This window comes from Chenopodium album, chromosome 5, assembly GCF_948465745.1.
Source record: "Chenopodium album chromosome 5, dcCheAlbu1.1, whole genome shotgun sequence".
NCBI lineage: Eukaryota > Viridiplantae > Streptophyta > Magnoliopsida > Caryophyllales > Amaranthaceae > Chenopodium > Chenopodium album.
Window position 1 is genome coordinate 2,451,765 of NC_137838.1, and position 15,320 is coordinate 2,467,084.

The window sequence follows — 15,320 nt, forward strand, 5'->3', positions numbered from 1 at the left end:
GACAACCTCAAATTTAGGAAATTTCTTGTTCCTTTATTCCTTCTCGTATAAGTTTCCTTGGTTTCCAACTTGTTTGTTGGAATATATAGATCATGGATTTAAAAAATAATGTTACGTAAATTATTGTAACTTTTAAAAAATAAATGTCACCCTCTATTTAATATCATTGAGTTGTGAATTTTTTGTGATTGACTTTGCATGTTTTACAAGGTTTTAATTTGCTTTAGTTTTAAGGGGTCAATGAACAAATTAAGCAACTATATCATACAAGTTAGTTAAGTACAACCACACATACAATTGGTGCATTTATTTGGTGCATCTATTTCAATTCTTTTAGCAAGGGCTTACATACATTTGTTTCTTTAGCCAAGCTACAATTCATAAAGAATAATGAGATCATAAGAATACTACCAAATTCATCAAGTTTTTATTATCAATGTTGGGATGATTTTGATCCAATTGATTTTTGTTGACTCTTAATTGGTTTGATAGTTAATTATGTTTACAAATGAATAGCATTACGTTGTTCCTTTTTCTTGTATTTGGATACCATTTATACTATTTAAATTGATCTAACTTAAATTAATTTGTAATTGATTTTACCATTCTAATAACACCATTATATATATATTTTTTAGGTGGAAATAAAACCATAATATTTTAACTTAGAACGTTATTTTATAATTATAGTAGCAATGTATTTGTTCATTATATTTTTTAAATGAGCAACTCCAAATAGTAAACTACTATACCATGATTCTATTGGTCATATTTTAGTTGAGTATATAATAAGTAAGCACATTATCAAGTGTAGTAAACTAATTAATAAGACTACGGACTATACTATAACAAGAAGACAGACTGTATTAATAAAATAAACCATCGATTTGGTTATTGTACAAAAGGATATGGTCTTGCATCACATAACAAACCCTAATTATATTTTAATGATTTCTATATCCAAATTAAGATTGTATGATCTGTTTTCGTGTATAATAGAATTATCAGCTGATTGATCAAATCAAGGCACTATTTCTGCTTAACCATTGACTCTATGTTTAATTTGACGTTGTTTATAATATGCTCATTGTGTCCTTATCTTATCTCCTCCCAACAAGAATCTTAAGAGAAATAAAACAATAAAATCGGCTCAAGATATTGTATCTTAATTATATTATTATCTAGATATGAACATGTTATGTTATGGCTTAGCATTTTACCTTTATTTTTTATTTTATTTTTTTTTTTTTTTTAAGTTTGTACTATGTTGGCGTGAAAATCATAATTGTGAACGACTGAACGCACACTATAAGAATTCGTTTTTTTTTTTTTTTTTCAACTGGCAAAATCGAGGCTATGTACTTACGTATAGGCGTACAGCTATATATATATTTTATGGCCTATATCTTCTTATAAATTCTTATATGCATCGATGGAAATTTTGTCCTTATAACGGTATAGAGGACCATGAAACATGTCCTGTTCAAGACCTCATGAGTTGGTCTTAGGCAATTAATATGTTTTGTCATGATTTTGTAGTTAGACAAATAATAATGGTAACTAAGATTTTATGTCACATTATTTCTTTTATAAAATGATGATAATAATGTTGTGGGACTAATATATATGCATGTCGTTCCATAAGATCTCCATCATACAACATCACAATCTATCTATGGCAATCAAGCTTTCACAATTGCCGAAGCTTTTGGCGTGCATGCACTCACTTTTTACCTCTTTAGGTCCCTTGGATTTTGTATGCCATATTTTACATTGAAAATTAGGGAATTCCTCATTATGTAATTGTTTGGGCTAAGTCCATTGTCCTAAGCCCAGTGACCTAAAAGAACGAAAATACCCCTCCCTGATCCAGCCCACCACTAATCATCACAAAGTACAGATTTACCCCTAATTTGTCGACTCAAGTACAAATTTGCCTTCAGAAAAGTACATCTATAAATAGCTCTTCAATCATTAATGATGATAACTTTTTTCTAATTCTCCCTCCTATCTCTCTGCTTTCTCTCTCTACAAAGTATTGTTGCTGACTAGGGATGTCAATGGGACGGGGCGGGGCGGATGTTGGCCTTCCCATCCCCATCTCCACCTAATATTTTCATCCCCATCCCCATCCCCGCGGCGGGTCCAATTTTCATCCCCATCCCCGCCCCACCGGGTACAACTCCAAAACCATCCCCGCCCCACCCCCACTTGGATATCCATCCCCGCCTAATCCCCACCAAAGACCCGCCTAATCCCACCCAAGATCCACCTAATATCCGTATCTCAAATACACAATCTTACATAATTAATACAAATTATAAAATAAAACATTTTATACACATTTTTGTGTTATAATAATATAATTGTCGTACAAAGTATTATAATTAATATTGTATTTCATGTAATTATTTTATAAATAGAATAAAAGTATGTAATTTTGCTTTAAAAGATATATAAATGTGGGTATGAGGTGGGGATGAGGCGGGTACGAAGTGGGGTGAGTGGGGCGGGGCGGGGCGGGGATGGGGCAGGTACAACTTAAAATCCACCCCCGCCCCATCACCCATGGCGGGTATGGTTTTTATCCCCATCCCCGCCCCACCACCCGCCAAACCGAGACCCATCCCCGCCCCATTGGGGCGGGGATGGGGCGGGTCTCCTACTTGACCCGCCCCACTGACATCCCTATTGCTGACTTAAGCATCGGAGGGGCGGCTTTCCCGAGTTACACCCCAGGGCAGCTAACCTTCTCTGTTTTGCAGGTGGAGCTTTCGGACATCCCTTTGCTAGGCGGAGCTGAAGGATACTTAAACAATCGGACAAGCTCTAGGACATCTTGATGTACCCTATTACACTAAGAATCCCAGGATCATTCTGTTTCCAAACTTACATGATAAATAATTTAACCAAAAAACGACATGTGTATGATTAGTATATACTGAATAATAACAATAACAAAATGGTCTTAAATATCATTATAGTAAAATTTGTTATAGTACTAGTATAAAGTAAAAATGCATTAACTTATTTCTCCATCGATCCATAGCATAAATTAAATAAGCAGTATTAGATTCATCCAAAATATTTACCCTAATTCGCGCGATTTGACATTATTGGATCATAGTGTAGGTCCAAATAGTGTAAAATTGGGAGGGTCCAAGACTCCAAGTCTATCTATGTTTCTTTGAAAAATGGTTGTTGACAACCTGATATTATCTGTGAACTGCTACTGAATTGTCAACATTAATACCAAATTACCAAGCTATAATTATATACACATTGTTATTATATTTATGTCAACTGTAAATAACACCGTATGTACTGTAGTTTTAAGCAAATTCCTTGTTCTAGCCTCTCATGTCATGTGAACCCACATGCAATTCTCACTGTCTTAGGCTTAAAGGCTTTTGCGTAACAACTACTCGCACTTACTAATCTAGTATTTAAAAACTCAAACCACAATCATTCATATGCCACATGTCCTCACAACTTATTCGTATGCCACATGTCTTCACAACTCACTCATTTGCAAATGTTACTTCCCTCACCTTTTCAATATTAAAAAAAAAATAAATTAAAATTATTACATAATGCTAAAGTCTTTGTGCATTCCGTAACTTGCACATTTAAGTAAGAAAATGAAGTGTTTAATTTCTACCATGATAGAATAAAGTTGAATTAACTATTACATAAACATATGAAGTATAATAAAAATAGTCTTTTTATCTCTTAAACTTAAAATATAGCTTAAACTAATATGTCATTTCACATTCTACAATATTCATATATATACACTTAACTAAATTAATTATTTTTTCACAATTCCACTCACTTTTCTTTTTCTTTTTAAATAAAAAATAAAAAATTTCACATCATTTACCTCAAAAGTCATGTAACAATAACATCGTAGTTTCAACTATTGAAAAGCATACATTTATATAAAAATAACCTATATTATAACCCGTGCATTGAACGGGCTAAAATGCTAGTTTGTTAATAAATACGAAGTAAATAAAATAATCCCGTTTTGATAGCTTACTAAATTCTTGTACTCCGTAATATGTCTCTCTGTTTCTCTATTTTACTTTGTACGAATTATAAGATAAGTAAGATAATACGGAGTAAGTTTAGTGTTAGTTTAAAATAGCTGAAGTAATCATTTAAATCTTGTAAAATTATATACAAATGTAGATATAGATACTGATAAAAAAAAATTAAAAAAAAAAAAATTGTTGATGAACTAATTAAAGTAAGCATATTTCAAACAAGATTAAGATTATTAAAGTTTAGGAATAATATTTTCAATCAACTTAATGCATCCAAAAATATTCAATAGAAGAATTCTCAAAATTGGCAGAACAAAATAACAGTATTATGTTGAACACTTGTGAAGTTGTGATGTCCATACAACCTTCAAGTATTTCATTATAATTGTCTCCCAACTTCCCAAGTATTGTGCACATACACAAATAATTTACAATTGGCCCAACCCAACCTATTATTGTTTTTAGTACTATCACGGTACTCAAAGAGAGTCAGCAAGTCAACACTTGTGTTTTATGCAATTTTTGTCAATTTACTTCTTCATTATTAATGTCATACAATAATTATTGTAACAACTTTTTAAGTGACGGGCCTATCCATGACACTTAAATTATTCATAAAACATTTTTCATTTATAATCACACAAATATTGAGCACATACACAATTACTACTTTATACTTAGCCCAGCCCAACACATAATTGTTTTAAATTGTATGACTTTATGTTACCTTATTGATCATCCTTTTTTTTTTTTTTTTTTTTTTTTTTTTTTACAAAAACCTTATTGATCATCTTGAGGTAACATATTGATTTTATTCCGTTTTTGTTTATTTACTTCTTCATTCTTGATTTCATACCATAATTATTTACTTTTTCACTACCTCATTTATTCCCTTAAATTGTCCATACAACCTTTTTTCATTTATTGCCACAGAAGTATTGTGCACATATACAATTAATCCAGCCTAACCCTTAGCTGTTTAAAGTTCTTTCATAGTACTAAAGAGGGTCAACAAGTCTACACGTGTATTTTACACAAATTTTGTCTATTCACCTCTCCATTATTGACCTCATACAATAATTATTGTACAACTTTTTAACTGGCTGACTCATTTATGACACTTACATTATCTATACAATCTTTTTCATTTACAGTCACACGAATATAGTGCACATATATAACTAATAACAATTAGCCCATCCAAACCCATATTTTGATTTTATGCCAATTTTGTTTATTAAGGGTTCGTTTGGCATTGTTTTGGTTTTCTGTTTTTTGGTTTTTTTTTTATTTTTTAAAAGTATATGATATATGCCCCATAATGAATCAAAAATTATTTAAACTTATTAAAAACATGATAGTTTTGAAAACTGACAATAGAAAAGTGGAAACACCTTTTTCTTGTTTCCTATTTTTGGTTTTCAATAAAATGGGAAACTGAAAACTTAAAATGATGCCAAACAAGCCCTAAGTTTTTCATACTTGATTTCATACCATAATTATTGTAACAACTTTTTCCCTTACGGACTCATTCATGACACATACATTGTCTAACATCCATTTTTTCATTTATTGTCATACTTACTGTGCATATACACAATTAATATACTACCTCCGTTAACTTTTATTTGCAACTTTGGAATATTTTATATCTCACAAATAATACCCCAAAGTTGCAAATAAAAGTTAACGGAGGTAGTATAATTAGTTTAGCCCAGCCCTTAGCTGTTTAAAGTTTAATCACAGTTCTCAAGATAGTCAACAAGTCAACATGTATTTTATACAATGTTTGTCTATTTACGTCCATTATTGATTTGATACAATAATTATTGTAACAACTTTTTGACCGACTGACTCATTTATGACACTCACATTATCCATACAACCTTTTCATTTATTGTCACACATTATGCACAAACATAATTAATTAACAATTCCAGCGCGCATAACTCGTACTTGTTTATATTTCTAACACATTACTCCAGATGGTTAACAAGTCCGTAACACGTTGATTTTATACTATTTTTGCTTATTTACTTTTTCATACTTGTTTCGTAGCAACTTTTTTAGTGGCTGACTCATTCATGACACTTACATTGTCCATACAATCTTTTAATTTGATGCCACACGAGTGTTGTGCACATACGCGATTAATTTACAATTAGACTAGCCCAACCCTTAGGTGTTTATAGTTATATCACAATACTCAAGAGGGTCAACAAGTCAACACATGTATTTTAAATGATTTCTTGTCTATTTATTTCTTCATTAATGATTTTATACGATAATTAATGTAGTAATTGTTTGACCGATTGACTCATTTATGACATTCACATTACCCTTACAATCTTTTTCATTTATTGTCACTAGTATTGTGCACATACATAATTAACTAACAATTATCCTAGCCTAACCCACATTTGTTTAAATTTCTAGCATATTACTCAAGATGGTCAACATACAAGGCTGTTGATTATATACTTTTTTTTTAGCTTATCCAACGCTTCCGGGACGTTCGTTAGCTTTTGTCTTTTTTAAAAAAATTACCTCTTCATAATTGATTTCATACCATAATTGTGTTTTCTAAACAACCTTTTTCATTAATTGTCACGCAAGTATCGCCCACATACAGAACTAATTCACAATTAGCCCAATTTATTTATAACTATGAAGTTCTATTACAGTACCCTAGAGGGTCAACAAAAAACACTTTGACTTTATACCGCATTAGGTACCATAACTATGTTAGCAACTTTTTATCTAGCTTGCTCATTCATGTTGTACACTTGCATTGTCCATACAACCTTTTTAATCAATAGATATACAACTCGTATTATCCACATTCACAATACTGCCCTCGTTTGTATAAACAAATAATACGCAATTGAAGAAAATTCAATGTAATATTATAGTAGTAACAACTAAATTAAACAATTTGTCAAAAAAAAAAAAAAAACACAAATTCTCGTATAGTCGTAATAAATATATATTATCTATATTATATAATTTACAGTGCCTCACAATAAAATAGTGTAAGGCAGTGTCATACAAAACTCAGTCTCAAGGAGCTTCAACTACGGAGTATAAGTTAATGGGGTGGAGGAGAATGCAACACCACATAACTTAAAGCTCAGAAAAACATTGGTACCTTACAAGTTACAACCTTCATATATACTAAATACTACATATAACTCGAGTTTTCATACAAATGGATGCAACCACATCAATCTTAAATTGCAGAAGAGAAATATTTTTACATTCCACCATAATGAAAGAAACAAACAAACAATAGAAGTAACCAAATTTTACACAACTACAAGGACGGGGGTGAGAATTGATCCCAGGATCTCCTGAAACCGGGAAGGAAGCTCTAAACACTTGAGCTATCCCTCACTCTCTTCTTATACTATAGAACTTGTAGCAATATGGTGGTTGGATGTACTGCACGATGCATGGCTAGGTCAATCTCATGACAACTTAACTTCCTTTTTGCAGAGCGGGCAAATCTGAATGAAAAACAAAACGTTTGCATCAAGTCATCAACACAAAAGCATGTTCGACTAAAAAAGATAGGAATCAAACTATTTACAAACACATGCATTCTAAATTTGCAAGCAAGCAATCCAAATTTGCAAGTTATCAACTAGGAGCTCCCATGTTATATTAAAGGTAAGCAACTTAATGATCATAATGAAATCCTGTTACACCATCAAGTATAATCCCAAAATTGCAAGCATACATTCCAAGTTAAGATCAATTAAAAACACTAAGGGAATGTTATAAAGTTAAGCAACTTAATTAGCAATATAACCACTCTGTATCCCATTAGGCCACTACGCCTTTTGTATTTTGGGGTTAAGGGATGGAGAAAGGGCTGGCCGGCTGGATTGGTGGATGGGGACACAAACAATTAGAATTAGCCTGTTTGACCAATTTAATCCAGCCTACTACACCTCTATTACCAAGGAAGATATTAAAAATTGTACAATTTGCTCTGACAGTAGCTTGTGTAATGCTAACAGCCAGGAAATCTTAGAATCTGATCAACAGAGTTAGCAAACAATGTCAGATAACATAAGTTGAACAACCCTCAAATGGATGTCATTAGTCCTTTTCCAATCTCAACAGTACTTGAGACGGTAAGCTTTCAAAGTGACAAGGGACAAACTGAAATAAGCAGAAACACATGCAATTGCAAAGCAAAATTCTTTCAATGTTGATCGGTGATGACGCTAAAGTAGCTGGCAAAGATGTATCTACTATACCATTAATACTTAGATATCAGAGATGAGACCCCCCAAAAAAATTTCAAATTGTTCAGAAATGAAAGAGGAATATTAGATTAGGGCTGATCATAGTTATCAAAATCGCGATCCGGATCGTAGAATCGTGCGATTCTACGATCCTAATACACCTAGTCGATCTGGATCGTCCATAGAATCGGTCTGCGGTAGGATCGGCCATAGGATCGGTAGAATCGTATAGGATCGGTAGGATCGACAACGATTCTACGATCCTATGGCCGATTTTACAAAATAAGCTTAAAAGGAACATTTTTATCTTAGTGGACTTAAGTATGGGCTTGCTCTACTGATTTCTTTCCAATTTATTTATTTTTCTTTATTGTTTTCCCTTTAATTTTTATTTATTTAATTATTTTTGTTTAAAATAAGTTAAATTTGCGGGCCTACTATTGTTCTTGGTTGGTAGATATTGTGGTTTCAACCCTGCCTGATTTCACTCGAATTTCACTTGATCGATGTAGCTGATTATGTTACAATGAATTTAATTATCTAATTTCAAAGCAAGCATGTAAATTGTACATAAAAATGTTAATATTTAGTGAGTGGAAGCTAATTTCTTTGGATTTTTTTATAGAGGTTAACTTTTTTTTTTTATTAGAATTAGAATATAAAAGTAACAAGTAGTATTAGAAATTTAGATTGCGTATGTATACATTATCGTCATGTAATGTATTTAAGGAAATAACTTTTTAAAAAAATTGATATATTTTTATTATATACTTAATTTAGTTTAAATATGAATAAATAATTGATAAAGTTTAGTAAAATTTTTAGTTTTTGCAATTTTATAGGATCGGTCGATCCTACGATCCGATTTTACGACTCGATCCTACCCCTATCTTCCGATCCAAAGTAGAATCCCGATCCTAATAACATTCGGCTGATTCTATTTGTCAATCAACATTAAGCGTTTGCACAACCTTTCACCACGTACAAGTCACCGAGACCATGATTAAATGCGAAGCAACAGTCAAGTAAAATTAACACATCGAATAATATAGAGGAAAATAAAATACTACATAGATAAGTAGCTTACCCTTTTCTTAACTAGCCAAGGCTCTATACAATCTTTATGATATTGATGTAAACATGGCAGACTGATAATAGAATCCCTGTTTTTATATGTTGTAAAACAGATCACGCAGCTGAAAAATGCATTGCACCATCAGTAAAGTTGATCAGTATGACAAAAACAACACTCTTAAGACAACCAAAAAGGTATCAATCATATAATCATATTTTAACATTGGAAATTCAAAAGTTAAAAAGCAGGCAAAATTTTCATTGGTATGAAATGTTAATTTACAAAAACCAGAATGGACTTATAGATTTCACAAACAGAAGCTCGAAATTAAGGGGACATTACTTTGTTATTGTTTTAAGTTCATCCATTGTTGGAAATATAGCTTCGCTTGGATGACCACAAAAAAACCTCCAAACAAGTGTCTACCAGTTCCTCAATTCTTTTTCAGGAGGGGAGGGGGTAGACATAGGAGGAAGTGAACTTACTCTCCAATATCGATCTTCTTTGAGAAAATCCCAGATTTGTGTGTGTGACGTGGCAAACTGGATATCTCACTCTTAGATAATCCTTGGTTCTCACTACCAATTGCTTCCCCCAAGGACTGCAGCTCCTGAAATAGGGAAAAAAATCTATAATTACAATAAATGATACTACGTATATAAATAAACATTTGAAGACTTAAATGTGAGTATCTGAACTCTTTACACTTTTACAGTCAGAGTTGCATGATCCCTTTCTCAGGTGACCATGAAGCTCCAAAATGTAATACAGCAATAACCAAACCCTATTGAATGGGCATAAAACCTACTTTGAAGAATAGGTTAATGAAACAAATGGCAGCTTGTGCAGATTTTGCAACAAACCTACAAGCGGCCTCAATGCCTCATATAAACATTTCCAACCAGAAAGAGAGATAACTTGAGTTAATTAACATGAAAAAGTAGATAAAATGCCCAACTTACCTCATAAGTCATTTCATCTGGATCAACGGAATCCTGAATTGTCTCCTGCAAGCATGAAAGTGACAGGATTGCCTTTTCAGACAAAAAGTAATACGAAGTAGATTAATATTTGTGTGAAAGATCCTAATCGAATTACCGAGACAGATGTGCCAGCAGCAGCAGCAGCAGTAGGTTCAGAGTTCCCTATATATACGATAAAAAGAATTATTGTTTATACAATACCATGATTCCACATAATGTATATTAACTTTCTAATATTCAGTTAGACATCAGACCATCAGACTTTTTTTTAAGTATGGTCGGGGAACAGGAGTACAGCCGTGAGCCATAGAAGACTAGAAGTTATACTGGTGACGGAAACAGAGGCAATTTTATGAAAAATGGAAGGTAAAGAAAAGATAAATGACACAGTGACTAGTCAAGAAACTAGAACATATCCGTCACATTGACCATATCCACAAACATGTATAGGCCCTCTACTGTTCATTTCTTCCTAATACTAAGAGCCATAATGGGCTTGGAAATACCTCTAAGAAGTCGACATAAAAGAACTAATGAATATGACACAAAATAAAGCAAAGAACCAGAAGGAAGAAGCTTTCATAGACGAAATTACACTTGAGCAAAAGCACTTTTTAAGCTTAAATTGTCTTAGAACTAAGACCATAACATAATGAATGAAAACAAAACATATATGATAAGACTCCAGCAAAGAATCAAGCTCGCATGAGTCACATCAGATATTAATATATTATACATGCTAAGAGGAGTAAAAATTGTTGTCTGTAAGACTTAAACCGATCCTGGACTAACAAATTCCTCGGTATATTTTGTAAGAAAAAAAAGTCTAAGAGTCGTTAAGACACACTGGCAGCAAAGTCTATACGAGAAGATGGAGTATGAGACCTACCTGGATGCCACAAGAACTACAGAGGTTTACTGTTTCCGTGCAGAAAAGTTATAGTCACGTGTATCCGGTCACAACCTCACATGTTTTTGCAAGTTTAAGGAACAATTATTTGAGTATGAGCATAAAAAACATAAATAACGTCACAAAGTCAATTACCAATGCAGCGAATGAGAATCAATCAATAATTTAAATGGTACTCTAGAGATAAGGAAAATGGAGATTTGAAACAATAAATCTCAGAAAGGAGTAGAACAACTGCTCAGAGGTCGTGGGAGAATGAGAGACACAGGCATGCATAACAGCTTCTAAGATGGACGAAAGACCTAATAGGTTATAATCCCACAATAAAATAATTCCCATTTCAAGAATCTAAGTGCCAATCCACCAACCTGGCGCAGCATGTGAGCATAGGATGAGTATTAACACATTTCCTTGTCCAATTCTAGAAACAACCAGGTTAGAATTAATACTCAACAATATTTCGGCAAGAATGATCACAGAAAAATATACATCAAGCTAATTTAACAATGAAAAAGTAGTAACTTCTTCCGATTTCAGGAATGTTAGGCCAACCTGCTACAGCCTGTGAATACAGAATGAGTATTAACAGAAGAAAGATGCATTTCCTACATCAACCTTAAAAAAAAACTTTATACCCCCCACAGCACTTCAGAAACAATTAGTCAGTAGGAAAAAAAAAGGTAAAGTTTGATCAACAATCAAAGAAGTGTGGACAGTAAAATTCAGGCTTTACTAAACTACTAAAGTAAGGAAAGAAATTGAGTTCCAAAAACTTCAGCATTCATTATAAAATTAGTCTTGAACTACTTACTAGAAGCACTCCGCAGTGATTCTGAAATGGCATCATGATCAATTTCTTCTTCTAAATCTAACTCTTGCAAAGATCTAGCCACAGCTTCATCCAATGCCAAATCATAGTCACAACTTCCTGAAAATGATGATTCTCCCCATGAATGCTCATGGCTACTGCTTGGTTCATTGTCAGAAGATCTAGCTATTTGGTCTATAGTTAGACAGCTAATCTTTAGGGACTGGTAAAGACTTTCCTGAGATGTAAATTAAAAATTAAAAAAAGTCAACACCAAGGGTCAGCTAAGTTCTAATTTCAAACACAGCACATCAAACTTACATATATAAAATTTTGTAGAAACATGGAAAGAACAATCCTTGAAAGTTCTAAGAGATATACCTGATGCTGAAGAGCCTCTTCAATAGTAAGACCAGGAAACAGTTCTTCCAGATTTTCTTTAAGCTCAGGTAGGACATGATGTTCCTCCCATGGCTGGCTACCCATAGCTGCTTGATAATTTCTCTATTGAAATCACCTCAGTCCTCTAAAATGAATCAGGAGTTCAGGACAGGAACCTTTAACAGAGGCAGAGCCGCAGAAGAATGTGTATCAGCACCTCAAATCAAAAGGTGCCTTGACAAATTCTCTTTTGATCAACAATTTGAATCACCACTTAAACTGTTCTCTGAACCAGATGTGCCTTTAAAGCTGAAGCCAATTCCTTTTGATCAGCTTTTAAACACCTCAATTCTCTAAACTAGACCAGTACGAATACCATCAACAACAGCAAATATAGCTACAAGAAAGAAGAGATAATCAGGACCTGTGGTCATTATTGTTAACTCTTCTATTGAGAATATTATAGCAGCGTTCAAAAGTTCACAAAAAAGGACCGTATTTACAGAATATGCACCAATACAAGTAATGAAATGCAGAAAACTGTAGTACTAGAATCAATTAAGATCATCGATACGATGAACATACTAATCTCAATCTTAAATGAAAAGGGTGTTTCCATTCCTGAGACCAAAAAGGATAAACGAATGCATATTACATAGATTAGCAAATACTTCATATGAAAGATAAGTAAAGACCTTAATGATGGATCCCCATAAACCCGTTAAAAGACTCTCCCTTCTTCAATATTAGCCAGAACCTCAAAAAACATATGATGACTTAAATCAGGAAGATTAATGAAAAAGTGAAAAAGAAGAGGAAAGAACCTAATTAGAAGTTCAGTGTATTTATAGCCTTTTTGGTCATTATTAATTAGAATTTCTTCTCTAACTAAGCCACATCGACCAAGAATTCCGACCAATTTTCCAAATTACTACATGCCTCACCTCACATTGACAAAGACAGCATAAAGAATTTACATTGTGGATATTTCCATGCCTAAGAACATGGGAACGCGGATAGAAAGTGCAATATAAATATTTTTAATTATCTTGAAAACAACCTAGACAAAATCTTGATCATACAATATCTCCAAAATTCAAGAACAAGCTTCTTAGCATCAAACAAATAGAATTCCAAGGAAAATCTGTGTAAATATTACTAGAATATATGTCAGTCAACTAAGAAACAAACAACAAATTACTATTACAACCTTAAAACAGTACTATGTACTAGTTAATCAAACAATAGGTCAGCTCTCAAGTACAATTTCCTCCCACAAGTATCGTCTTTTCTTAGAAACTTATAATTGCATAAAACTAGTAATTTAGACATGTATTCCTCTGACTTTGTCAATTTTTTTGATAAAATTAATAATATCAACAGAAAATGACAATTACCCAACAACATTAACCTACTTACGCAACAAAATTACAACATAATCAACTCAAAAACATTAAAGAAAGCAAACAATTTGCTAACAAAACCCATTAAATTTCCTATAATATAAACAATGTGAAGTAATTACAAGAATAAAAATGGAATCTTGCAGATCCTAACTAGTAATTAAACTGTGCAAATATATAATTTGAGAGCTAGAGATGATGAAATATACCTGATGATTTTTTAGTGAGATTTGCAAGAAAAAATAAAATTGGGAAGATGGGGTTGTTGATACCTAGACCACAAAATCAGTAGATTACAACAAATAATTGAGATATTCCAAATAATGGGGTTTTCTGATGATTTGGGTTTTTCCAATTTTTAACAGTTTCTCTCTCTCACTTTCTCAGAGTAAGAGATGAACTAAGAAGTCAAAATATTAGGAATTATATTTTGGCTAGATAAAGAGAAAGCTGTTTGGTAAAAATTAGAAATTTCGACGCAGGACAAAGCCATAGAGGGGGTTCCACAGTTGTGACGCAGGACAAAGCCATAGAGGGTCTTGCAAGACTTTGCGTGGGGCCGAAACCGGTATCGATATTGCCACTATGTCTATGGTACAATCGGATGTACTCCGTATTTATTAATTTGGATCTTGTATATAACATTTTCGTCAAATTTTACAGTATATATACGTATATTAAAGTACTCATTTTGTTCCCGGCAAAAAAAACAAAAAAAAAAAGAGTACTCATTTTGTTTCTTAAAATTTTCCTATTCCTTTAAAAATTTAGAAGATTATCTTAACTTGTGCATATATTAACTTCGTTACTGTTATTTTTAAAGTTTTATGGATACTCCATAGGTTTTAGATAAGTAATTTAAATTCTATTTTTTTTTTTTTTTTGACGGGGAGCAAAGCTCAAAAATCATTCATTAATAAGGGAATCCATGAGTACATAAGGAGACACTTCCAAAGGGACACAATTCTCCCAAATTTGCTCTACATTGCAAGGAATAAAACGTGGTAGGTGATGAGCCACTTCATTTCCTTCACGCCGCACATGAGACCAGCAGACTTGTTCGAACGAGGTGCTCAGCTTCAGGGCATCCCCAAGTACAGCATCCAGGTCAGTCAAGTGGGAAGCGCCCTTGGATAAGCGGTTGGTGACAATTTGACAATCAGATTCGATGATGATTCTCGTACATCCAAAGCTACTGCCCAACTTCAACGCAAAATTAATGGCTTTAGCTTCTGCAACTTCGATTTGCCACCAAGCCTTCCAGCGTTTACAAGCTGAAAAAATAACCTTGCCAAGGTTATCTCGAGCTGCAACACCCACCCCTACCCATCCTTCCTCAGTCAATGTTGCATCCGTGTTGATTTTCACCCAGCCAGAAGGAGGTGCCACCCAGGTCTTCGAACTGCTCCTCTGACCGTTAGCAGGGGTCGAATATATATAGCCTTGCTGTACTTCTCA

General features: G+C 33.2%; 1 protein-coding gene across 1 annotated transcript; it reads right to left on the reverse strand.

Annotated features, from left to right (window-relative positions):
• Window positions 1-7,017: 7,017 nt before the first annotated feature.
• Window positions 7,018-14,367, reverse strand: LOC145631487 (uncharacterized). The gene is made up of 8 exons (XM_081683580.1): window positions 14,072-14,367; window positions 12,460-12,856; window positions 12,082-12,316; window positions 10,476-10,522; window positions 10,340-10,384; window positions 9,863-9,987; window positions 9,390-9,498; window positions 7,018-7,555 (listed from the first exon to the last, which is right to left on the reverse strand). The coding sequence occupies exons 2-8, from the start codon at window positions 12,562-12,564 to the stop codon at window positions 7,517-7,519; spliced, it is 705 nt and encodes a 234-aa protein (XP_081539706.1). The 5' UTR covers window positions 12,565-12,856; window positions 14,072-14,367; the 3' UTR covers window positions 7,018-7,516.
• Window positions 14,368-15,320: the final 953 nt, after the last annotated feature.